The sequence below is a fragment of the Pristiophorus japonicus genome, chromosome 2, assembly GCF_044704955.1.
Source record: "Pristiophorus japonicus isolate sPriJap1 chromosome 2, sPriJap1.hap1, whole genome shotgun sequence".
NCBI lineage: Eukaryota > Metazoa > Chordata > Chondrichthyes > Pristiophoridae > Pristiophorus > Pristiophorus japonicus.
Genome location: NC_091978.1, coordinates 118,886,699 through 118,913,816, shown reverse-complemented (window position 1 = coordinate 118,913,816; position 27,118 = coordinate 118,886,699). Strand labels below are relative to the sequence as shown.

General features: G+C 48.5%; 1 protein-coding gene and 1 pseudogene across 1 annotated transcript; one reads left to right on the top strand and one right to left on the bottom strand.

Annotated features, from left to right (window-relative positions):
• LOC139240463 (putative nuclease HARBI1 pseudogene) overlaps nucleotides 1-27,118 on the bottom strand; it is a 397,365-nt pseudogene that overhangs the window by 14,319 nt on the left and 355,928 nt on the right.
• Nucleotides 10,814-11,644, top strand: LOC139228932 (putative nuclease HARBI1). The gene has a single exon (XM_070860468.1). The coding sequence runs from the start codon at nucleotides 10,814-10,816 to the stop codon at nucleotides 11,642-11,644; it is 831 nt and encodes a 276-aa protein (XP_070716569.1).

Below are 27,118 nucleotides of genomic sequence, written 5' to 3'. Positions count from 1 at the left end.
TACCTAACGAACAGGCCTCAACAACTTTCTGTGGTAGAGAATTCCACATGCTCACAACTCCCTGAGTGAAGAAGTTTCTCCTCATCTTGGTCCTAAATGGTTTACCCCTTATCCTTAGACTATGAGCCCTGGTTCTGGACTTCTCCAACATTTGGAACATTCTTCCTGCCTCTAACCTGTCCAATCCCATCAGAATTTTATGTTTCTATGAGATCCCCTCTCATTCTTCTAAATTCCAATCAATATAAGCCTAGTCGATCCAGTCTTTCTTCATATGTCAGTCCTGTCATCCTAGGCATCAGTCTGGTGAACCTTCGCTGAGCTCCCTCAATAGCAAGAATATCCTTCCTCAGATTAGGAGACCAAAACCATACACAATATTCAAGGTGTGGCCTCACCAAGGCACTGTACAACTGTAGTAAGACCTCCCCGCTCCTATACTTAAATCCTCTCGCTATTAAGGCCAACATGCCATTTGCCTTCTTCACCGCCTGCTGTACCTGCATGCCAACTTTCAATGTCTGATGTACCATGACACCCAGGTCTCGTTGCACCTCCCCTTTTACTAATCTGTCACCATTCAGATAATAATTTGCCTTCCTGTTTTTACCACCAAAGTGGATAACCTCACATTTATCTACATTATACCGCATCTGCCATGTATTTGCCCACTCACTTAACCTGCCCAAGTCACCCTGCAGCCTCTTAGCATCCTCCTCACAGCTCACACTGCCACCCAGCTTAGTGTCATCTGCAAACCTGGAGTTATTATATTCAATTCCTTCATCTAAATCATTAATGTAAATTGTAAATTGTAAATAGTTGGGGTCCCAGCACTGAACCTTGCGGTACCCCACTAGTCACTGCCTGCCATTCTGAAAAGGACCCATTTATTCCTACTCTTTGCTTCCTGTCTGCCAACCAGTTCTCTATCCACGTCAATTACCCTTAATATCATGTGCTTTAATTTTGCACACTAATCTTATGTGTGGGACCTTGTCAAAAGCCTTTTGAAAGTCTAAATATACCACATCCATTGGCTCCCCCATGTCTACTCTACTAGTTACATCCTCAAAAAATTCTAGAAGATTTGTCAAGCATGATTTCCCTTTCATAAATCCATGCTGACTTGGACCGATCTTGTCACTGCTTTCCAAATGCGCTGCTATTACATCCTTAATGATTGATTCCAACATTTTCCCCACTACTAATGTCAGGCTAACCGGTCTATAATTACCCGTTTTCTTTCTCCCTCCTTTTTTAAAAAGTGGCATTACATTAGCTATCCTCCAGTCCATAGGGACTGATCCTGAGTTGATAGACTGTTGGAAAATGATCACCAATGCATCCACTATTTCTAGGGCCACTTCCTTAAGTACTCTGGGATACAGACTATCAGGCCCTGGGGATTTATCGGCCTTCTGTACCTTCAATTTCCCTAACACCATTTCCTGACTATCCCCAACAAGAGAGAATCTAACCACTGTCCCATGACATTCAATGGCAGTACCATCACCGAATCCTGAAGAACAAATTTTAAAAAGCTACAAAGAGGTTACTTCAATCCCATCAAGCTTCTCATTGCGGCCGAATTGCCAAGGGATCATTATATATAAAATCGTTGTGTGAAATTATTTCTCCTCATTTACCCTCCAGCTCTCTTACCAATTATTTTAAATCTCTGACCTCTGGTTACCAATCCATTTGTCAGAGGAATCAGTTTCAAAACCCTTCATAATTTTGAAAACCTCTATTCGGTCTCCCCTTAACCTTCTCTGCTCTAAGGAGAACAATCCCAGTTTCTCCAATCTCTCTACATAACTGAAGTCTTTCATCCCTGGTATCATGCCTGGTAAAGTTTCTCTGTACCCTCTCTAAGGCCTTGACATTCTTCTTAAAGTATGGTGTGCAGAATTGTACACAATACTACAGCTGAGACCTACCCAATAATTTGTAAAGGTTTAGCATGACTTACCTGTTTTGGTAATCAATACCACTATTTACAAAGTCAAGTATCCCATATGCTTTCTTAACTGACTTATCAACTTGCCCTGCCACCTTCAAGGTCCATCTGCTCTTGTACCCCCTTCAAAATACTACCATTTAAATCATACTGTCTCTCCATGTTGTTTCTCCCAAAATGTATCATTTCACACTTATCTGCATTAAATTGCATCTGCCATGTGTCTGCCCATTTCACCAATCTGTCTATGTCCTCCTGAAGCCTGCTACTATCCCTCTCACTATTTACTACATTGCCAAGTTTTGTATCATCTACAAACTTTGAAATTCTACTCCCTATATCCAAGTCCAGGGGCTAGAACCTCAACTTTTTTTGCATGCTTAACACCCACTTAATGCCCATTTTACCGGTGAAATGGCGTATAACGCCCAGATATTGCCCATTTAGCCACAAAATCAAAACTGACGGGCATTTTTCAGAAACTTATCGCCGAGCGTTACTTTCCCCATGTGCTTAACGACAGGTAAAAATATTACTGCCCGCCCACTTTCTTTGGGCAGAATCATCAGAATGGGCGAAATCAACGCCCATAATATCGCCCATCGTTAATTTCCACGCTGATTTGATGCCGAGATTCAATAATACCACAAGTCCACTTTTTTTTTGTTGTAAAGAGTATATTTACCGAAACTAGCGGCAATGAGATCGCCCAGCGTCACTTTCACCACCTCGTACACATATCGGCCACAATATCACTCGCCCAAAAAAACGCCCAGAAAAAGTGGAACTAACCAGAACCAATCACAGCATTATGGACGCCATGTTCCACATCACATGTCGCATCCTTTAAAAGGCTGCTGTGCTTCAACCTCGGGGGAGTTCGGATGTACTCTGGAGGTCGTTGGAGTTGATGTGAACATCACAAACATCTTGACCATACTGTGACCGATTGGAATTGAATAGGTGTCTTCGTTGTGTTATGTATGGAGAAAGAGTCAGACTGAACACTGTGAGCTCAAAGTAAAGTGTGACCTTAGTCTTTTATTGCAGGTCTCCAGAGTGCCTCTCCAACCTGTGAGACCTCCTTAAATACCTGTGCTCCCAAGGGATTGTGGGATCCCTTGGGACTCCAGGGGATGAGCCCTCTGGTGGCTGTACAGAGTAAATACAAGTTTACATATATAACAACACTCCTCCCCCCCACCTTCCGCCAAAGTCAATAGTGTACTATTTATAATGTGAGTCAATCTGGGGCCCTTCTTGCCCTGGTTGATCATCTCAGTGTGAAAGCTGGCATTGTTGGATCATTTGTTGGGCCCTCGCTGGGCTGCTGTGCAGCTGGCCTTGCTGGGCTGCCTGGTGTGTTGGGTCCTGCTGGGCTGCTGTGGATGATGAGTTCTGCTTCATGGTCAACTGTGGTGCCAGTTGCCACTGGTGTGTATGTTGGGGGATCAAAAAAGGTAGGGTCCAAAGTGGGTTGCCCAGGATAGTCCGTGATTCTGAGTTTGATTTGGTCCAAGGGTTTCTGGTGAATGAGTCCATTGGAAAGTTTGACACGAAACACCCTGCTCCCCTCTTTAGCCACAACAGTGCCGGGAAGCCACTTGGGACCTTGTCCATAATTCAATTCAAATACAGGATCATTGATTTCAATCTCGCGTGACACATTTGCGCTATCATGGTATGTACTTTGTTGAAGCCACCCGCTCTCTACCTGTTCATGTAGATCAGGGTGAACTAATGAGAGCCTTGTCTTAAGTGCTCTTTTCATGAGCAGTTCACCAGGTGGGATCCCAGTGAGCGAGTGGGGTCTCGTGCGGTAGCTAAGCAGGACTCGGGATAGGCGAGTCTGCAGTGAGTCTTCAGTTACCCTCTTCAAGCCTTGCTTGATGGTTTGCACTGCTCTCTCTGCCTGACCATTGGACGCTGGGGATGACAGCTGAAACATTGCTTGGACGGATATGGGAGAGGACGGTCCCAAGGTGGGAATGTGCTCTGAGACAGAAGCAAGATGGTGCTCCTGGCTCTCATGTGTGGTTGGCAATGGGGGTGCGGCATCTTGGGGTGCAGTGCCACGCTCCAGGACCACTGGGAGCCCTCTGCCGCCTGTGTTCCTGGCTACCAGCTCCAGGGCCTCCACCATCCCTTCCATGTTATATATTATTTGTTGGACAAAAACTCGGTGCCAACTATGTTCTTGGTGCTTTTTGCTGCTGGTGAATCTCCCTCGTGCCTCCCACAACAGCCAAACACGCACATACCACAGCTACACACACCTTCAGTCCCTCTCAGCTCGCCCTCTCTCTGTCACCTCTTCTGCACGTGTCATGATGACCCTTGACCTCCTGAATCGCGGGAATCGAGCGTTGCCATGCTGTTGCTAAGGACGGCGACGCGTTACGGCAGAAGGTCAGCGAGATTTAATGCTACCGTCCATTTCATAACGCTCGCGGTAATGCCCATTTTCAAAAATGCTTTGAGAATGGGCGAGAAGCTGGCGATCTGAAAACCCTTTTTTACCACCCACACTGGAAATAACGCCCATTTTGGGGCGATAAGCATAAAAGTGGAAAATCTAACCCCAGATCTTTTATATATAACAAGAAAAGCAATGGTCCTAATACCGACCCCTGAGGGACCCCATTGCATACTTCTCCCCGGTCAGATGGCAATTATGCCAAATCCTTGGGCAGTGATTCATAGGGGCCCAAATTGCCCCTCCTTCTTAAGGTCCATTACTGCCTCTAAGAGATGGTAATGGGGTGGTAAGGTCTTTTGACCGACAGCAGGCGGATGAGCCAACCCCTTGGAAATTTCCCCCGGCCAGGAGCAGTGGAAATGGGTTTCTGCCCCAGCCATGTTTCTGACCTCTTGGGCACGGCCGGTCCCTTTCCACCCTGTGAGGGAAATTGTCCCATGGGAGCAGAGCTGCCGCCGCTCAGTGGCTCCCGGCGGGCAGCTGCCAGTGGCTGGGAGGCTCGTCCGCCCTTAAAGGGGAGGGCGCACCGCTGTGGCCGCCATTTTATTTTAATTGTCGGCCAACTCTGAAGTTGCGCCACCAAGCAACCAGCGATGACATCATCACCGTGCACGGTGATCCCTCACCGCCCCACGCTGACCCCTTAACGCCCCGCAGGCTGTAATGCTGGTGCGGACAGATGCCAACGCCTGCTTCGCGGGTCGAGGAGCTGGCGGACATCCGCTCTCGGGGTGTTGATTAAAGGGGAGGTCGCCAGCGCCCCGGGCCGCCATCTTTTTTTATCGACCGACTCTCGGGTCAGCTCGACGATGGCGGCACTACCATGGTCCAGGCCGCCATTGTGCAGCCCTGCCGGGCTGTCCTGGTGGCCCAGTGGAGCACCCGCGTAGCGCTGAACATTTCGCCCCAGTAGCGCCCTGGACCCGCCCCCAAAGGAAGTTGAGTGCCAGCGATTGCACTCCGCTTCCTTTGAGGGGCTGTAAGCCCAATTCAACGGTGGGGGCTGGACTTCCGCGTCAGACACCTAAAAGTCCCAGCCCTGGAAGATGACCGCCCCCAATCTGGACACGGGGCAATTTTGCCTCGCTGCCTCATGTTTATTTTGGACAACTTAAACTGTAAATAAATCACCAAGACAGTCAGGCAAGGGGACAGCTGTATGATGATCATTGGTTATCATGGAAGGATAAGCTAGATGAGCAGAATACCCTCTTTCACTTATACATATCTTTGTGAATAGATCACAGGATACATTTTGTAGTAATTAGTGCACTGTTATCCTGTAGGCAAAATATTGGTGGTTGGAAATGTAGTAATCATTTATGCACTCCTTAGCTATGCTATGATGAAAGGAATCATGATTGATTGTAAAAATGAACTGTGGAAAATCTATGCTAAATTATCATTTTCATTTCTGGAAAATGAACATGCAGTCTATGAATCTTTAAGGAAGATGTGTGGGACAAACTGCATGAAAATTAATTATACAATTATTTATTCAAATATGATGTACCAACATTTAGTTAAAAAGATGTAATAATTGAAATAGATAGAATACCTCAATTTCATTTGGACTATCTCACTTTCGAGTTGGGCTGACAATTTTCATTATTTTATATGAGCAGTCCTGATTTACTCACCTTAAATTATGTGCTCAGTTTGGTGATATTGGTAATCAGGTATCCAGAGCACTCTGGTGGGAAGATTTTCTCTGTGTGCTATGTATAATAATATTATAAACTCGTTCTTTATGAATGAGATTACAATTTAGTTATATAGTGTTCAAGAGAAAATTTTCCCACCTTTCTACCCATTACTTCAGCCCTTGTTTTGAGACTGTAACAGACTGTATTATGTCCTGAAACCAAGCCCATAATGTCTTTGTCCTTTGTTAAATAAGGAGCTTGCCCATTTTCTTTTTGAATACTCCAGCAGACTTTGCATGCACTGTGTTAAGTGGCACTTCACCAATAAATGATCACTCTTTAAATTATGTTAAACTTGTGGCTTCCTTACTTTGGAATCATGTTACCTAATTCTCTTCTGATTCCACAAAAACATGTCTCTCTGCATCCATCCTCTGTGTTAACTTCATGATTGGAAAATCGAGGATGATGCTTAACCTTTTGTTTATGATGAGAACAGATTAAGCTCCCTTAGTTTCTTTTTCTACTCAGTGATACGAAACCCAGCACATTTGTTTGTTGACCTTCTTTGAACCCTTTCTACAATTTCCAGGTCTTTGGATATTTATACTGATCAAAACTGGAGTCACTAATTACTTGTAGACCACACGTTACTGAAGTATTAGTATTAGTTCTTTTGATTTCTATAGATCTACTTAAACATGCCAATGTCCCTTGTCTTGACAATTACTGTCACACAATGCAATACTGACAACCCAGGGTGATATTTCAACCAGCCAAAACATTTTACAGAGATTCAGCATAATTTTCATCAACCTTAGCAGCATCAGGGGCAGTTCCAATTCAGCTCCATTATCAAGTCTCCCAAACAAAAAGTCCAGCAGAATGGGGAATTAAAGGGCAAAGCTCTTGTTAACATCTTTTCTTTTCCTTAAAAGGGAAAGACCTCTTCTCTTTTCTGATGTTACCTCTGAAGACAGGCCCTTTACTAGTAAAGCTCAGTTTTTTTTAATTGCATTGGAACAAAACTTTGTTTTTGTTCGTTCCAGGAAATGCGTGTCACTGACAAGGCCAGTATTTATTGCCCATCCCTAACTGTCCTTGGAAGGTGGTGGCGAGCTTCCCTCTTGAACCGCTGCAGTCCGTGTGGCGAAGGTACTCCCACAGTGCTGTTACGGAGGGAGTTCCAGGATTCTGACCCAGCGAAGATGAAGGAACGGCAATATATTTCCAAGTCAGGATGGTATGTAATTTGGAGGGGAACTTGCAGGTGATGGTGCTCCTATGCCCTGGTCCTTCTAGGTGGTAGAGGTTGCGGGTTTGGGAGGTGCTGCCATAGATGGTACACACGACAGCTATGATGCACTGGTGGTGGGGGGAGTGAATGTTGAAGGTGGTGGATGGAGTGCCAATCAAGTGTGCTGCTTTGTCCTCAATGGTGTGAAGCTTCTTGCATATTGTTGGAGCTGCACTCATCCAGGCAAGTGGAGAGTATTCCATCACACTCCTGACTTGTGCCTTGTAGATGGTGGAAAGGCTTTGAGGACTCAGGAGGCGAGACACTTGCCACAGAATACCCAGCCTCTGACCTGCTCTTGTTGCCACAGTATTTATGTGGCTGGTCCAGTTAAGTTTTTGGTCAATAGTGACCCCCAGTATGTTGATAGTGGGGAATTCGACATGGGAATGCCACTGGATATCAAAGGGAGATGGTTAGACTGTTGCTTGTTGGAGATGGTCATTGCTTGGCACTTATGTGGCATGAAAGTTACTTGCCACTAGCAGCCCTAGCCTGAATGTCATCCAGGTCTTGCTGCATGTGGGCATAGACTGCTTCATTTTCTGAGGACTTGTGAATGGAGCTGAACACTGTGCAATCATCAATGAACATCCCCACTTCTGACCTTATGGTGGAAGGAAGGGCATTCATTAAGCAGCTGAAGAAGGTTGGGCCTAGGACACTGTCCTGAGGAACTCCTGCAGTGATGTCCTGGGGCTGGGATGATTGAACTCCAACAACCACAGCCATCTTCCTTTGTGCTAGGTATTACCCAATTCCCATTGACTTCAATTTTATTAGGGCTCCTTAATGCCGCACTCTGTCAAATGCTGTCTTAATGTCAAGAGCAGTCACTCTCACCTCACCTCTGGAATTCAGCTCTTTTGTCCATGTTTGGACAAAGGCTGTAATGAGGTTTGGAGCCGAGTGATCCTGAGGAACCCAAACTGAGCATTGGTGAGCAGGTTATTGAGTAAGTGCCTCTTGTAGCACATGATAGTTGCAATTGAAAGTTCAGCATCTTGTCTACAGCAAGTAGATAACCTTTTGTTCCATAGTTAAGTAAGTGCCCCCTCCACAGCCACCTACTACTACTTCTGATACTGGCACTGTGCTTCAACAGTCACGCTTGCCGATAAAAATGTAACCTCAAAGAAAAGTATTTCCTCCACTTTTCAGCCTAAGTGTATCTGAGCATTGTAGCTCCCACTGATACGCCTACAGCTTATATCACTGACATTTCCCCAACATATTATATATACTGTTGTGTCTGACTGACTCATCATCAACTTCACAAGAAACAAAATACTCTAGCGTTTAGTATGACTTTTGAAGCATTTGCTAAACATCTTGCTGATTCAGACACAATAGAAAATAAAAATGATAAAAGCATCATAGCATCTAAAGGCTGCTTGGAATATGTGAAGATAAAGTGGCTATGCAGATGTTGCTGGTCGTGCCTTGCCTTCCACCCAAAGCAACTATAACAGTAGCACAGGTGTACTGCATGTGCATCTGTTGTACAACAGGTTCCAAGAACCAGGAGGCCACCCGTGAGCAGGCAATGAGGGGAAACCCAAGGGTGGGAAAGAGGGCAAACCAAGGAACCACTGCCCCATTTCAGAGAACCCCCAATTTAGAGACCCTGATCTCAGTGCACCCTCAAATGCTGAGAAACCCTGATTGATGAGAATCCCTGAATGCTGAAACCTTTGATTCCTGAGCACTACAGATTCCTGAATCTCCATGCGTTCACGGCTCTCTGCAGGTGACGTCACCGAGCTGCAGGCTTCTCTAACAGCAGCCGGTGACATCATGAAGCACAGAGGTGGGGCGCGCATTACGGCAGGAAATTTAAATAGTTGAATCTCCCGGGCTGCTGGAGGCAACGCTCAGGGGAGGAACCCCGCAATTCCGAGAAACTCGATTATTCCGGGAGGGTTGGGAACCCTAGGCCTCAAAAATAGAAGCAGGAGTTGGCCATACGGCCCTTTGAGCCTGCTCCACCATTCAATAAGATCATGGCTGATTTCCAACCTCAACTCCACTTTCCTGCCCGATCCCCATATCCCTTAATTCTCTTAGAATCCTCCGGGTCAAAATTCACCATCCCCGAAGGGACAGCTACCACGGTGTTTGGAACGGCGATGGAAAAAATCGATGGGCCGCTGTGGCCGGGTACTTTTCCCTCCCTGAGCCATATTCAGCTCAGGGGGGGGGGTGCGATTTGAGCAGTGCTCACTTCCACCGGAAATGGCGGGGTGATGCCGAAGTGAAGGATGATTTTCTGCGGTGAGGTAAGCAGCGGATGGGCTACTGGAAAACAAGCACCACAGCGATTTTCAACTATAAAAAGGTAGGATTTCTTCAGGCAGTGCCCGTGAGGTATGCGAGTCGGTGCTCAAACGCGACATCACTGGAGTTTTGCTGTGATCGGGGCCCTTTGCCAAGAAAATAGTTTCAATAAGTTTTCATTTGACTTTAAAGTGCAATAAGTTGTATTCATTGTTTTGGCTTCACTAAACCTCCTGAATGTTGCTCAGAGGTTTTGACAGACTTTTGTAGAACTTTCACATCTGACTGTTTAGTGGAGGCCTTGTAGGATGGGAGGAGTCTTGGGAGGGCGACACCTTGTATATCTCGTGAGAAGCAGGGCAGCATGTAGGAGACGACGTCGCCGTCAGCACCGTACAGAGAAGCAGCAGGCAAGGGAGGCAGCAGCCATGGCTGCACAACAGAGAGAAGGGCATGCAGATATGCACAGACCTGCAGCTAGAGAGGGTGGCCAGGAGGGAGATGGCATTAGGAGGCGGGTAAGGGCTGCTGCCACCTGCCTCCTCCAAATACTGGGAGAGGAGCCTTTCCAGCAAGAACCTCCACAGGAAACATAGAAACATAGAAACATAGAAAATAGGTGCAGGAGCAGGCCATTCAGCCCTTCTAGCCTGCACCGCCATTCAACGAGTTCATGGCTGAACATGAAACTTCAGTACCCACTTCCTGCTTTCACGCCATACCCCTTGATCCCCCGAGTAGTAAGGACTTCATCTAACTCCCTTTTGAATATATTTAGTGAATTGGCCTCAACTACTTCCTGTGGTAGAGAATTCCACAGGTTCACCACTCTCTGGGTGAAGAAGTTTCTCCTTATCTCGGTCCTAAATGGCTTACCCCTTATCCTTAGAGCCCGAGAATGAGGAGGACCAGGGAGATGGCCAGCAGGCAGCTGCCAGGGGAGGTGGCCAACACAGACGTGGGGGAAGGAGGCCATACCCTAAAGGGTCTACAGACCTCAGTTCTCCTTCCTCCAGTTCACTGATGAGCAATGCCTGCGAAGACTACGATTTCGGACAGAAGTACGGTAAGAGGATCTGCAGCCTCAAATACGCCTCAGGACCGCCCTCACCGTACAGACCAAGGTCACTATCGCCTTGAATTTTTACGTGATGGGGTCTTTCCAGTCTGCCACTGCAGACATTGACAACATCTCCCAATTCTCGGCACTTTGGTGCATCCAGCAGGTCACAGATGCACTGTACAGGAGAAGGGTCCAGTACATCTTCCCGATGACATGGGATAAACAGGTGGAGTGGCAGGCCAGATTTGCCCAAGTGGCAGACTTACCAAGGGTGCAGGGTGCCATTGACTGCACACAGGTTGGGTTGAGGGCGCCACATCATCACCCCGAGATGTTTGTGAACCGCAAAGACTTCCACTCACTGAATGTGCAGCGCATGTATGACAACCAGCGTCAGATCTTAACATTTGATGCAAGGTACCCAGGCAGCAGCCATGATTCGTTCATTCTGCGGCAAACTAGTATGCCCGCCGTCTTCACTTGCCCGAATCAGAATTGCGGCAGGCTGCTTGGGGACAAGACATATCCCCTGTCCACTTGGCTGCTCACTCGACTGTGGTACCCCAGCACAGCGCCAGAGCATGCATACAATGCAGCTCATTGTGCCACCAGGTGCATCACTGAGCAGTGCATAGGCACCCTTAAGCAGAGGTTCCTGTGCCTGAACCGCTCTGGTGGCACCTTGCAGTACTCTCCTCAACGGGTCTCCACAATCGTCATGGTCTGCTGTATGCTGGTTATCATGAGGGGACAGCCGCTGGCAGTCAAGCCAGCAATACCATCTGAGGAGGAGGAGGAGGCCCAGCAGGAGGAGGGGCACAAAGAGGATCCCCGTTGCCCCAGAGCTAGGAGGTGTTGTCCTTATTGCATCCCTGGAACGGAGGTGCAGCTGTGTCTCATTGCTGCTCGCTTCAGATAATCCCATCCACACATGACCCTTCAGCTCTTGCTTTCAATGGCCATCGCAATGAGTGCCTTAACGCAGAATTGCCCACTCCCAAATGAAACACCTGGCCAGATATATGTGCCAAAAATAAAGATTTATCCAATTATCCCAATCTTTGCAAAAACTGAACATAAAGAACAATATAAATACCGTCATCATGGTTTACCCCTGTGCATCTCACTATAACAGCTGTTATGCGTGACTACCCTAACACTACGGCTAACTTTCATCCCTGTGACTGCATCATGGGTCTGGGAAGGCTGCTGTGGTTGTTGTCTGGGACCTACAGCTGTCCTTTTAGGACGCCCTGGAACACCTCTGGGCCTGGAAGGGCCGGATGCAGACTGGCCAAGACCTTCCTGGGAGGGTGCGTCCGCACATTTATGGAGGTGCCTGACACCTCCCATGCAATCTCCCTCTATGCACTGGCGGTCTGCCAGGTCTCCCAACATCAGGAAACCGTATTTTTTTTCTGTCCTCCACACCATCCATCAGTGTCTCCAGCTCCATATCAGTAAACCTGTTGGCTCTCCTTGCACCTCTTACACCAGCCATCCTTCCAACCTCCTTTCACAGAAACATAGAAAACAGGTGCAGGAGTAGACCATTCGGCCCGCCATTCAACAAGATCATGGCTGATCATCCACCCCAGCACCTCCCCCCCACGCTCCCTCCACATCCCCCGACTCCCCCAGCCACAAGGACCACATCCAACTCCCTCCCGAACACATCCAATGAACTGGCATCAACAACTCTCCGCGGCAGGGAACCCCACAGGACAACAACTCCCCGAGTGAAGAAGTCTCTCCCCATCCCAGCCCCAAACAGCCCACCCCCCATTCCAAGAGCGTGCCCCCCACCCCCCCGGCTCTGGACCCACCCAACACCGGGAACACTCCCCCCGCACCCAACCCGCCTCGGCCCGTCAGAATCCTTCCCAAATGCCGAACACCCCCGGATGTCGAGCCCCCAGCCCCGGCCACCCCGGAGCCACGCCCCCGCGACGCCAACCACACCACATCCACCAACCGCCATCTGCGCAGTCAACCCGTCCACTCCATTGTGAACACTCCCCGCACCGAGGCACAGAGCCCCCAGGCCCACCCCTCCAACACACTTCCCCCCCCCCCCAGACCTTCGCTGCAATGTGGCCCCTCCTTCCCCCACCCTGGGTTTCTCCGCCCCCCACCTCCACCACTCTCCCCTCCATCCCCCACCCCCGTCTCCCCTCATCTTCCCTCTGCCTCCCCGCACAGGCTCCCATCTTGGGGGCGGTAACCTTCTGGGGCAGAGAATTTTAGCCCCCAGCGTGGAAGTCCTGCTCCCACCACAGAATTGGCCTTACCACCCCTCAATGGAAGCGGAGTGCAATTTCCCACACTCCACTTCCTTTGGGGGCAGTTACCGGGACACGACTGGATGTTCCTGTGACAGTTGGAACTGGTGCTCTCCACTCTCTCTCCTGCGACAGTTGGAACTAGTGCTCTCCACTCTCCCGTCGTGTGACAGTTTTCTTTTCAACCTCTTTCCAAACTCCTTCCCCGCTCAGGGCCTCGCACAGGGTGAGGGGAATGGGGGGGCTCTTCCGGATGCTGCGAAATTGTGTCCCGTATCAATCCCTTTCTGCCCCGCGGCAGAAATTGGCCAGCGCTCCACGAGGCTGCTGCGGGCACGAGCCGAACTCCGCTGCCGGGATGGAAGTTAATAGCGCTCCGCCATTATTTTTCTTCAGCATCATTGGGTCGGCCCCATGCTCCATCGATGTTGTTGTGTCTTTGGATGCTCTAATAATGACTCCACGAGGCAATGTATTGTACTTGAACCGTATTGACCTTAGTCCTTTATTTGTTAACTTCAGAGTGAGGATCACACTTGGTGGCCTGCCTTTTATACTAGGCCTGGCACACCTGTACAGGTAACCTACAAGTCGCCCACTGCTGTGCCCTCTGGTGGCACACCTTGTGACAGTACCAACAGTAGCCATGTAGGATACATGACATCACTCTCCCCTGAGCCTTTAGTGCAAATCGCCTCTGCATTGACTGTGCTCTGGGCTTAGCTCTATCTGGGCTCCATCTGGTTGACCCTTGGCAGGTTGTTTCAATTTTGGGTGAGTGGTTGGTGCAGTAGTGTGCTGGTGGTTGCTGTTTGTGTGTGTCCCTGACCACTCCATTCTCCGCCCAGCCCCCCCAGCCACCACCGCCCCCCCCCCCACTCCCACATATAGATTATGCCAGAGACTCAGTGCATTCATATACATTCAAGTTCAGAAAAGCAAGTTTGCATTACATTTGTGGTTCCAGTGTGAGACAAGTATGTTAAACTGGTGAGATACATTATCGATGTGGTGACCGGTGCGTGAGGACAAACTAGTTCCAGAACTGCTGGATGGTGTCCCTGCAGTCTGGTGGCGGTGAGGTGCCCAGTGCTGGCAGTGGGAACCCAGTTGGCTCAAGTTGCCTGCTCTTACTGCTGTTGCCGTGGTTCCTAGCGTCGGGCAGGTTCACAGATGCCTTTGACCTCTCCCTGTCCTTTCTTTGTGCCCTGGATCATTTCTGCTCCCTGAGGAGCTGTCGTCTAGCAGTGCACAGGGAACTGCTGACTCGCTTGCCTGGGCGTTGTTTGATTTGGGATCCTGGCTGGGCCCAGTCTCCTTTGGGAGGACTGTTGCGGGTGACCCTTCGTTTACGGGTATGGCCTTGGTGGCAATGGGGCCTGGGGGCTGTGCCTTAGCACAGTTTGCTCTTTCAGGCTCGTGGCGGTTGGTGCCATCGGGTGCCATCGGGTGGAGCCGATTAGGGGCAGGGTATCAATACCGGTGCTGTTACCCTCCTGAGATCGCTTGCTCTGCAGCTCGTGTGTATTGGCTGCGTGCAGTTGAAATCCTACATCGCACAACTTTTCATTACTTATTGTGGATACTATGTAGCTCCGATCACGATTGCGCGACTTTTCCTTGCTTATTGCATGTACATAACTCTGATCATCAGTTACACATATTATCTCTAACTTACAGTTGGTATTACATTGCTTGAGTGTGTGGAACTGTCCCTTTAATTGTAGTGGGTTGCAGGCCTCCTTTAAGAGAGCCTTGCTTTCTTTACCCCAATCCTCTTCTCCGTTTGGTGCCACATGTTGCTCCATCAGCGCTGCACCTCGTGGTCTGACCGTGGCCATCTTTTTCTTCAGCACCTCACCTCGTGGTTTGGGCGGCATCTTTCCTCCATCCACGATGTCGACTGCGGTGATCCTCTTCTCCCCGGGTTCTGCCACCGAAGCTGGGAAATCGCCTTTGGATCCGATTTTCTTCCTCCGGAGTCCTGCCACTGGAGCCTGGAAGGTGCGTTTGGGTCATCTCAGCTGGATCATCTCCACGCAGTCATGCTGAGCGGTCTGTGCCTTGGGTGCTGTGCTGGTCTGCTCTCTGGTGCCGGGTCCACCCTCAAGTGAGGGTTTGCTGTGCCTCCGAACACGAAAGACGTCAATCGCTGGAGGGGTGAAGTCTTCCCACTTTCAATGGATCGTCTCCATCCACCTTCTTCCGAGTAGTGGTGGTCCATCACCTGCAACAATCCACAGAGGTAACTTGTGCACCTCGCCATCATGGAGTACCCTTACATTCGCACTACCAACGACTGGGATAAGTTCATCGGTTTAGGTGCGTAACTTTGCCTGAACCGGGACCAACTTGGGTCATTCGGCTTGATTGTCCCATAGCCTCTCAAAGGCTTCTTGATTCCTTACTGACTGGCTCGCCCCCGTGTACACTTCCATGAAGAATGGAATGCCATTTATCTCGACTTCCATCCTCAACGGAGAACATTCGGTGGTGCAGGTAAACATGCTATATACCTCATCGTGGGGCTGAGCTGCCTCTCTGCCTATCGTTTCATGATCCGTGCTGGATTCATGGCCATCTGCGGACTCTTCATCGACACAGTGAGTCACATTCGCTGGAGGTGGCCCTTTGTGCTGCAGCCTTTGCATACATGGTCTTTAAAGCGGCACTGGTGAGCCCTGTGATTCCCTCCACAATGCCAGCATGGAGCTACTCGATTAGCCCCCCACGGCGGACTCTGAGTTAAGGGACTCGGGGGCCCGTTCTCTCTCCCCTGAGAGCGTTCTACAGTCCAGCCTCTAAAAGGTGCCACTCGGTGCACAGTACCTGCTGGGTTTGAGTCCTGAGGGTGAGTAATCTGCCTAGAACCGCAGGTTGAGGTCATGATTGCCTGGCTCACAAAGATGGCCTTCTGCAGTGTGACTGTGGTATCCGCCGACAGTAGCTTATTAAGAAGGCCCTCATGGCCGATTCCAATGACAAAAATTGTCCCACAGTGCTTCGTTGAGGTGGTTGCCGAAATCACACGGTGCCACCAGCCTCTTGAGGTCTGCGGCGTATTTCGTGATTTTCTGGCCTTTGGGCCGTCGGTGGATGTAGAACCGGTGTCTGGCTGTGAGGATGCTTTCCTTGGGCTTGAGTTGCTCATGGATCAGGGTTACAAGCTCCTCGTAAATCTTGGTCGTTGTCTTCGCTGGTGCCAGCAAGTCCCTGATGAGGCCATAGACGGTGGGCCCACAACTGGTTAGCAGGATAACTTTGCGCTTATCAGCCAGTGTGGCCGGGTCGTCTCCTGCCAGGTCCTTTGCCGTGAAGAAATGGTCGAACCTCTCCACAAAGGCGTCACAATCATCACCATCGGCGAACTGCTGCAACATACCAAAGGTAGCCATTTTCGCGTGAAAGTCCGTAATCTCATCGCCAATTGTTGTGTCCTTAGATGCTCTAATAATGACTCCATGAGGCAATGTGTTATACTAGTAATCCACAAGCCTGGACTAATAATCTGGAGACATGAGTAAAATCCCACCACATCAGCTGGGGAATTTAAATTCAGTTCATTAAATAAATCTGGAATAAGAAGCTAGTATCAGTAATGGTGACCATGAAACTACCGGATTGTCGTAAAAACCCATCTGGTTCATGAATGTCCTTTAGGGAAGGAAATCTGCCATCCTACCTGGTCTGGCTGGTCACTGTGGTTGACTCTTAAGTGCTCTCTGAAATGGCGTAGCAAATCACTTAGTTATACCGAACCGCTACGAAAAACAATAATAACGATAAAACTAGACGGACAACTCGGAATTGACCTCGGCATGGCTTAGGACACAACAAAGACTTTAGTAGCCCAGGTGACCCTGCAAATTCCCCCTCACTAACATCTGGGGACTTGTGCTAAAATTGGGAGAGCTGTCCCACAGACTAGTCAAGCCTGACATAGTCATACTCACAGAATCAGCCAACATCCCAGACTCCTCCATCATCATCCCTGGGTATGTCCTGTCCCACTGATAGGACAGACCCACCAGAGATGGCGACACAGTGGTATACAGTCGGCAGGTGGTGGCCCTGAGAGTCCTCAATGTTGGTTCTGGATCCCATGAAGTCTCATGACATCAGGTCAAACATGGCCAAGGAAACTTCATGCTGATTGCCACCTACCACCGTCCATCAACTGATGAATCAGTACTCCTCCATGTTGAACACAATTTGAAAAAAGCACTGAGGGTAGCAAGGGCACAGAATGTACTCTGGGTGGGGAACTTCAATGTCCATCATTAAGAGTGGCTCGATAGCACTACTGCTGAACGAGCTGGCTGAGTCCTGAAGGACACAGCTGCCAGACTGGACCTGCGGCAAGTGGTGAGTGAAGGAGGGAAAAACTTACTTGACCTTGTCCTCACCAATCTATCTGTTGCAGCTGCATCTATCCATGACAGCACTGATAGGAGTGACCACCGCACAGTCCTTGTGGATACGAGGTCCCATCTTCACATTAAGGACACTCTCCATCGTGTTGTGTGCCACAACCACTATGCAAAATAGCATAGATTCAAAACAGATCTAGCAGGTTAAAATTGGGCGTCCATGAGGTGCTCTGGGACATCAGCAGCAGCAGAATTCTATTCCACCACAATCTGTAACCTCATGGCCCGGCATATCCCTCACTCTACCATTCACATCAAGCTAGGGAACCAATCCTGACATAAAGGAAGATGATTGTGGTTGTTGGAGGCCAATTATCTCCGCTGCAGGACATTGCTGCAGGAGTTCCTCAGGGCAATGTCCTTGGCCCAACCATCTTCAGCTGCTTCATCAATACCCTTCCCTCCATTATTATGTCAGAAGTGGGGATGTTCGCTGATGATTGCACAGTGTTCATTTCGCAACTCCTCAGATAGTGAAGCAGTCCGTGCCCGCATGCAGCAAGACCTGGATGATATTCGGACTTGGGCTGATAAGTGGCAAGTAACATTCATGCCACGCAAGTACCAGGCAATGACATAGAAACATAGAAACAAAGAAAATAGGTGCAGGAGCAGGCCATTCGAGCCTGCACCACCATTCAATATGATCATGGCTGATCATGCAACCTCAGTACCCCACCCCTGCCTTCTCTCCATACCCCCTTATTCCTTTAGCCATAAGGGCCACATCTAACTCCCTTTTGAATATGGACTCAACAACTTTCTGTGGCAGAGAATTCCACAGGTTCACAACTCTCTGGGTTAAAAGGTTTCTCCTCATCTCAGTCCTATATGGTTTACCCCTTATCTTTAGACTGTGACCCCTGGTTCTGGACTTCCCCAACATCGGGAACATTCTTCCTGCATCTAACCTGTCCAGTCCCGTCAGAATTTTATAAGTTTCCATGAGATCCCCTCTCATTCTTCTAAATTCTAGTGAGTATAAGCCTAGCCAATCCAGTCTTTCCACATATGTCAGTCCTGCCATCCCGAGAATCAGTCTGGTGAACCTTTGCTGCACTCCCTCAATAGCAAGCACATCCTTCCTCAGATTAGGAGACCAAAACTGCACACAATACTCAAGGTGTGGTCTCACCAAGGCCCTGTACAACTGCAGTAAGACCTCCCTGCTCCTATACTCAAATTTCCTCGCTATGAAGACCAATATGCCATTTGCTTTCTTTATTGCCTGCTGTACCTGCATGCCTACCTTCAATGCCTGATGTACCATGACACCCAGGTCTTGTTGCACCTCCCCTTTTACTAATCTGTCACCATTCAGATAATAATCTGCCTTCCTGTTTTTGCCATCAAAGTGGATAACCTCCCATTTATCCACATTATACTGCATTTGCCATGCATTTGCCCATTCACCTAACCTGTCCAAGTCCCCCTGCAGCCTCTTAGCATCCTCCTCGCAGCTTACACTGACACCCAGCTTAGTGTCATCTGCAAACTTGGAGATATTATATTCAATTCCTTCGCCTAAATCATTAATGTATATTGTAAATAGCTGGGGTCCCAGCACTGAACCCTGCGGCACCCCACTAGTCACTGCCTGCCATTCTGAAAAGGACCCGTTTATTCTCACTCTTTGCTTCCTGTCTGCCAACCAGTTCTCTAGCCACGTCAATACATTACCCCCAATACCATGTGCCTTAATTGTGCACACTAATCTCTTGTGTGGAACCTTGTCAAAAGCCTTTTGAAAGTCCAAATACACCACATCTACTGGTTCTCCCTTATCCATTCTACTAGTTACATCCTCAAAAAACTCTAGAAGATTTGTCAAGCATGATTTCCCTTTCATAAATCCATGCTGACTTGGACCGATCCTGTCACTGCTTTCTAAATGCGCTGCTATTACATCTTTAATAATCAATTCCAGCATTTTCCCCACCACCGATGTCAGGCTAACCGGTCTATAATTCCCTGTTTTCTCTCTCCCTCCTTTTTTAAAAAGTGGGGATACATTAGCTACCCTCCAATCCATAGGAACTGAACCAGAGTCCATTGAATGTTGGAAAATGACCACCAATCAATGCATCTACTATTTCTATGACCACTTCCTTAAGTACTCTGGGATGCAGACTATCAGGCCCTGGGGATTTATCGGCCTTCTGTCCCTTCAATTTCCCTAACACCATTTCCTGACTATCCCCAACAAGAGAGAATCTAACCACTGCCCCATGACATTCAATGGCAGTACCATCACCGAATCCTGAAGAACAAATTTTAAAAAGCTACAAAGAGGTTACTGGACTGATGCACCAGAGATGAGTGGAAAAGTTAAGTGGAAAAAAATGGAGAAGCTAGGATTGTTCTCCTTATAGCAGAGAAGGTTAAGGAGAGACATAATAGAGGTATTAAAATTATGAGGAGTTTTGATAAAGCTAGAAGGGAGAAACTGTTTCCTCTGGCTAGTGTGTCGGTAACCAGAGATCAAGGCCCAGAAATTCGTTACTGCCCTGTTTGGAGGTGGTAACACTCGTGCAGCATGAGACTTTGTGCAGAACTCTCGCCTCTTGCAATAAATTGGGGTTACTGCCTTCGAAAGGAAGTGGAGCGCTAAATCAAGCGCTCCACTTATGTGGGGCTCGTCCCTGAATTAAAGGGAAGGGCCCAAGCTGCATACTCTGCATATTGGGAACCCACCTACCTGGACCACGGGGGAGTAGGGGTGCCACGCAATCAACCCGGCACTCAAGCAGAATGTCAGGCTGAGCGATCGCGGCACAGACCCCGCGTCAAAGTGGCACCGGTGCAGAAAAGAAAAATATTTTTTCGGGGGATGGGGGGGGTGCTAACGGGAGGCACAAAGGACTCCAATTTCTCCCCCAAAGATTTAAAATAATTAGCAAAAGAACCAGAGGGACAATTAAGATAATTATTTTCTCACACGGCTGTTAAGATCTGGAATGCACTACCTGAAAGAGTGGTGGAAGGAAATTCCATTAGAAATTTCAAAAGGTAATTTGGATATGTACTTGAAGAGGACTAATTTGCAGTGGTATGTGGATAAGCTGGCTGTGGGACTAAATTGTACAGCTCTTTCAAAGAGTCAGCACAGACACAATGGGCTGAATGGTCATCTTCTGTGCTGTAAGATTCTATGATCATATATATAATGTAATGGATTGTGAAATTTGCCCAATAATGGCCATAATTTTAAATAAATTGTATAATATTACGACAGAAGTACCTTTTCCAATATGATTGATGAATAGAAATCTCCAGAACAAATCTCTACTGAGTTCCTTTTGTCACTACCCTTCATCCAGAGCCTTTCTATTTATCACCTTCTGCTTTCTATTGGCAAGACAGTTTTCAATCTAATTAACTAATCTAACACTAATTCCACAAGCATTAATCTTCTTTATAAGTTTCACATAGAAATTTAACAAGTGGCTTTTGAAACTTTACTCAGGAAGGGAGGACGAGTAATGTCTCCAGTAAACTAAATGTAACAATAAGAGGTTTCTGTTTTATTGGGACCCCGTCCATTATATCAGAATGAAACTCTGGAAATTAGGCTGTCATTTGCATGTAATTCAAGGAACCTTCCCCTGACCCGAAATACTGGCCAGGTACGTGCATTCTGGCACATACACCAGAATGCGGCCCTGCTAAGGATTTTCTGCCCCAGGCTGTATAAAGACAAATAGCACTTGTTTGTGCCAGTAGCTTGGGAGCTCAAATGGAGCGCAGAGCAAGGATTAGGGTCAGGTGTCTGAAGTATTGATGGAGGATGCCAAGGGTATACTCCATCAGTATCTTGTCACACCTTGGGCCTCATATTTGTGCTCCACTTCTGACTCTGGCTACTGCACAGATGACATGATCCAGGACTACCAAGAGTAGATGTCCTCTCCCATCAGCCAACCACCCCTCACCCTGCCCCTTTAAATAAAGAGGGTATAGAAAAGTGCCTTAATATAAAGGAATTGTGGCAATTGTCAGGATAACAGGCATTCACCCACATTAATCTGTGCATTGGTTATTGACCAGCATTTATGGAGACATAAATGGAGCAGAAGTCTTTTTGATTGGGATAAAGCACAAGGCTTGAATGGCTACATGCACAATTGATGATGTCATGGATTATGTAATTTCAAATCACCACTCAATCTCCTCTGTTCTAATAAAAACAGCTTCAAGAATCTCCTAAAGCACTTCATAAGTAAGCATATAGAAAATGGGCAGGTGGCAGTGCTGTTTAACAGCATAGCCTGAGTCTCCAAAGACACTGCTTCTTTGACGCTGATACGTAGATGTGGCTAGGACAGTATACAAGTGGAAGGGCAATGCGCATCTTACATACCATTTAACATCTGGAGTTGCCCTTTCTGTTCATGAAGCCCCATTCCCTTTCTCAATATTTTGTAAGTTAAAGCAGTCTCCAATGTTTCACTGCACCTGACCAGCCAGCATTGAAACTAAGCAGTCGCTTGGCACTACTGCAGCATCCATTTGAAATGAGAGTTATGACAGTTCAGATGTTTAGTCTAAACTCTGGAAAATGGAGAACAAGTTCCACAATCAATAATCCCTTCAATTAACGTAGTGCCAGATTTGGGCATCATAATCCACAGCAGTCATTTGCCCCAGTACTCCTAATTAATTTTACACTATAGTGCACTCTGAAAATGAGTGCACAAAGAGCGCATGCCTTAACACTAAGGTTGTAATGTCCTTACACATTACCACAAAACCCACACGAGGCACATTCTACGGACAAGGTCACTCTACGACCTGAACCTTTATTCACAGGACCAAGAAAGTGATGACCCTGCGTGGGACCTCCCTTTAGATACCTGGATGACCAGGTAAGGAGTATCTCCCACAAGTTCACCCCCTGTGGTCAAGGTGTGCATTGCTTAAGTATATACAGTATTGCAGTGGTGTTACATAGAGGTTACATACATGACATCACCTCCCCCACCAAAGTCTTATTGGGATCATAGGTTTAGTCTTTCAGGTGGTCTACACTCCCTCATGGAGCGCCGCAGTTGGGGCTCTGGTTGTTGAGCCTTGGCGTGAGTGTCTGTCACCTGTGGTGATTCCGGCCTGTCCAGGCTGACCGCCGGGATTGTGCATACTGCTGAATGTTCTTGTTGCTCGTTCACTGGCGGTGGTGTGAGCACTATCTCATGATCTTCCTCGGGTTCCTCAGTGTCCATGCTAAACCTTTTTTTGACTTGGTCCAGATGCTTACGGCATATCTGCCCATTGTTAAGTTTAACCATGATGACCCTGTTCCCCTCTTTGTCTATTACAGTACCCTCAAGTCATTTGGGCCCTACAGCATGATTGAGGACAAATACGGGGTCATTTATTTCTATACATCTCCCCCTTGAATTTCAGTCATGGTACACGTTTTGGGACTGCGCTTGCCCTCAAAAATGTCGCTCAGGACTGGGTGAATGAGGGACAACCGAGTTTTGAGTGTTCGTTTCATAAGTAGCTCAGTGGGTGGGACCCCCGTGAGCGAGTGCGGTCGGGACCTATAGGCCAGCAGGAGGCGCGATAGGCGGCATTGAAAGGCGGGTCCATGAATCCTGAGCATGCCTTATTTAATGATTTGGACCGCACGTTCTGCCTGGCCATTGGAGGCAGGCTTGAGCGGTGCTGTCCTGACATGGTTGATGCCATTGCCCGACATGAACTCCAGGAATTCGTAGCTCGTGAAACACGGGCCATTATCGCTAACAAGGATGTCCGGCAAGCTGTGGGTTGCAAAGACTGCACGTAGACTCTCCACAGTGGTGGATGTCGTGCATGAATTCAAAATGATGCACTCGATCCATTTCGAGTATGCATCTATCACAATGAGAAACATTTTTCCCATTAACGGGCCCGCGTAGTCTACATGAATACGTGACCATGGCCTGGTGGGCCAGGGCCACGGACTGAGCGGGGCCTCTCTGGGGGCATTACCCAGCTGGGCACACGTCGTGCATCTGCCAACGCTGTGTTCCAGAACTGAATCAATTCCCGGCCACCAAACATGTGACCGGGCAATGGCCTTCATCAGCACGATGCCTGGATGCTCGCTGTGGTGTTCCCTGATGAATGCTTCCCTGCCCCTCTGGGGCATGACTACCCGGCTGCCCCATAGTAGGCAGTCAGCTTGGATGGAGAGCTCATCCATCTGTCTCTGAAATGGCCTGACCTCTTCAGGGCACGCCCTGTGTGCGGGCGCCCAATTCCCAGTCAGGACACATTTCTTAATCAGAGATAGGAGGGGATCTCTGTTTGTCCAGGTTTTGATCTGGTGGGCTGTGATGGGGGAGCCTGCGCTGTCAAAGGCATCAATAGCCATGACCATCTCAGCGCTTTGTTCCGCTGCCCCCTTGGTGGTGGTCAGTGGAAGCCTGCTGAGCGCGTTAGCGCAATTTTCGGTGCCAGGCCAGTGCCAGATGGAGTAGTCATAAGCAGCTAGCGTGAGAGCCCATCGCTGTATGCGGGCTGATGCGTTGGCATTGACAGCCTTGCTGTCTGACAACAGGGATGTTAACGGCTTGTGGTCCGTTTCTAATTCGAACCTCCTGCCAAAAAGGTACTGATGCATTTTTTTTACACCATAGACACATGCGAGTGCCTCCTTCTCAACCATCCCATATCCCCGTTCTGCTTGAGAGAGTGACCTGGAAGCATAAGCCACAAGTTGTAGTTGGCCCTCAGCATTACTCCGCTGCAACACGCACCCAACCCCATAGGACGATGCATCACATGTCAGAACCAATTTCTTACAGGGGTCGTACAGGGTCAATAACTTATTTGAACAAAGTTAGGTTCCGCACCCGATTGAAAGCCCGTTCCTGACAGTCCCCCCAAAAGCAATCACAACCCTTACGCAGGAGCACGTGAAGCAGCTCCAACAACGTGCTTAAGTTCGGCAGAAAGTTCCCGAAATAGTTCAAGAGTCCCAGAAATGAACGCAACTCCGATGTGTTGCCGGGCCTGGGCGCTCGTCGAAACGTCTCTGTTTTGGATTCGGTGTGCCGAATCCCATCTGCAGTGACCCTCCTGCCCAGGAACTCAACCTCAGGAGCCAAAAACTCACATTTAGACTTCTTGAGTCACAGGCCTACCCGGTCCAGTCAGCGTAGCACCTCCTCCAGGTTGTGGAGGTGTTCCTCGGTGTCATGACGCGTGATGAGGATGTCGTCCTGAAATATGATTGTTCCAGGAATAGATTTGAGCAGGCTTTCCATGTTTCTTTGAAAAATCGCAGCCGCTGATCGAATGCCAAACGGGCACCTGTTGTAAACGAACAGTCCCTTGTGCGTAGTGATGGTGGTCAGTAGTTTAGATTCATCGGCCAGTTCTTGGGTCATGTAGGCTGAAGTGAGATCCAACTTGGTAAACAGCTTGCCGCCTGCCAGCGTGGCGAAAAGATCCTTCGCTCTCGGGAGCGGGTATCGGTCTTGTAGGGACACCCGATTGATAGTGGCCTTGTAGTCGCCACAGATCCTGACAGAATCATCCGCTTTAGGATGGGAATGATGGGGCTCGCCCAGTCGCTGAATTCAACGGGCGAGATGATGCCCTCTCTCAGCAAACGGTCCAATTAGCTCTCAATTTTCTCCCGCATCACATACGGCACCGCTCTGGCTTTGTGGTGCACTGGTCTGGCGTCCGGGGTGATGCTTATCACTACTTTGGTACCTTTGAACATCCCGACGCCAGGTTGGAATCGTGACTCAAATTGTTGTAGGACTTGTGAGCATGAACTTTGCTCCACAGATGACGCTGCGTGCATCCCGGGATGGCGGGACTGACCTATCAAGAAAGACTGGATCAACTGGGCTTGTATTCACTGGAATTCAGAAGAATGAGAGGGGACCTCATAGAAACCTTTAAAATTCTGACGGGGTTAGACAGGTTAGATGCAGGAAGAATGTTCCCAATGTTGGGGAAGTCCAGAACCAGGGGACACAGTCTAAGAATAAGGGGTAAGCCAGAGATGAGGAGGAACTTCTTCACCCAGAGAGTGGTGAACCTGTGGAATTCTCTACCACAGAAAGTTGTTGAGGCCAATTCACTAAATATATTCAAAAAGGAGTTAGATGAAGTCCTTACTACTAGGGGGATCAAGGGGTATGGCGAGAAAGCAGGAATGGGGTACTGAAGTTGCACGTTCAGCCATGAAGTCATTGAATGGCGGTGCAGGTTAGAAGGGCCGAATGGCCTACTCCTGCACCTATTTTCTATGTTTCTATGTTTCTATCCACCCATTTCCAGTTCATCTCAGCTAACCAGCTCCTCCCCAACAGTGCGGGACTATTGCCTGGGACAATCCAGAGCGGCAGCCGGTTCACTGATCCATTGTGTGTGACCGCCAACATTGCACTGCCTAGTACTGGAATGATTTCTTTGGTATACGTCCGTAGTTGTGTCTTAGTGCGTTCTAGTTTGGGTCTACTGGCTTTGAGTGGCCATAGCTTTTAGAATTGTTGAACGCTCATGAGTGACTGGCTGGCCCCTGTGTCCAGCTCCATGCGTACAGGGATGCCGTTTAATAAAACCTTGATCATCATTCGTGGCGTTTTGGTATATGAGCTGTGAATGTTTGCCGCATGAACCCGCTGAACTTCAGCGTCCATTGATTTGCCCCAAGAGTCATCCTGCCTCACAGACCCTTCTTCTCGTCCATCCACCTCGTAAATTAGCCTGGTTACAGGCTTCCTGCATATTCGAGCTAAATGGCCACTGAGGTTGCAATTTCTGCAGACTGATTATCCCTTTGACTGCCCTTGAGTACCCTGTTAGTGGGTGTCAATGGCCCCATCCCGGTCCGCATTGTCCACTGTGATGGCGTAAATGTCCGTTCAGCCCGCCATTGTCTCTTTTGAAAACCTACTCTGGAGTCTATTGCTGCCTGTGGTGTGTCGAACTGCCCTTGCCTGCCTGCGGGGCTCTGAGTCGTGTTTATGATATTGACTCCCTGATCCTCCACCGCGTTGGAGGCAGAATTGCGCGTGTGTATTATTTTGGTTTCCTTCTCCCCCGCCATGAAAGTCTGAGCCATCAATGCCGCCACTTCCAAAGTCAAGTCCTTGGTCTCAATTAACTTTCGGAAAATCCCCGCATGACCGATGTCCTCAATAAAGAAGTCCCTTAACATCTCCCCCCTGCAGGCTGGCCAAACGCTGGAGGTCTGCAATGAAGTCCGGTATGCTCTGTCCTTCACGACGTCGGTGGGCATAAAATCTGTGTCGGGCCATGTGTATGCTACTCGCCAGTTTGAGGTGCTCACCGATTAGTTTGCTGAGCTCTTCAAAGGTTTTGTCTGCCGGCTTTTCGGGTGCTAGTAGGTCCTTCATGAGCACGTAAGGCTTAGGTCTGCAGCTGGTCAGCAGATGGGCCCTTTGCTTGTCAGCTGCTGCATCTCCCAGCTATTCTTTCGTGACAAAGCTTTGCTGGAGCTTCTCAATGAAATCGTCCCAGTCCTCACCAACACAGTACCATTCCTCTGTGCGACCAGTGGCCATTCTCATGGGTCGTTGATTCCCGTTTCTCGTCACCAATGTAATGTCCTTACTCAATTGCACAAAATCCACACGAGGCACATTCTATGGGCAAGGTCACTCTATGACCTGAACCTTTATTCACAGGATCAAGAAAGTGATGACCCTG

What these genes read in the sequence shown, in the direction of transcription:
- LOC139228932 (XM_070860468.1), top strand. Translation starts at nt 10,814, where the DNA reads ATGGGGTCTTTCCAGTCTGCCACTGCAGACATTGACAACATCTCCCAA.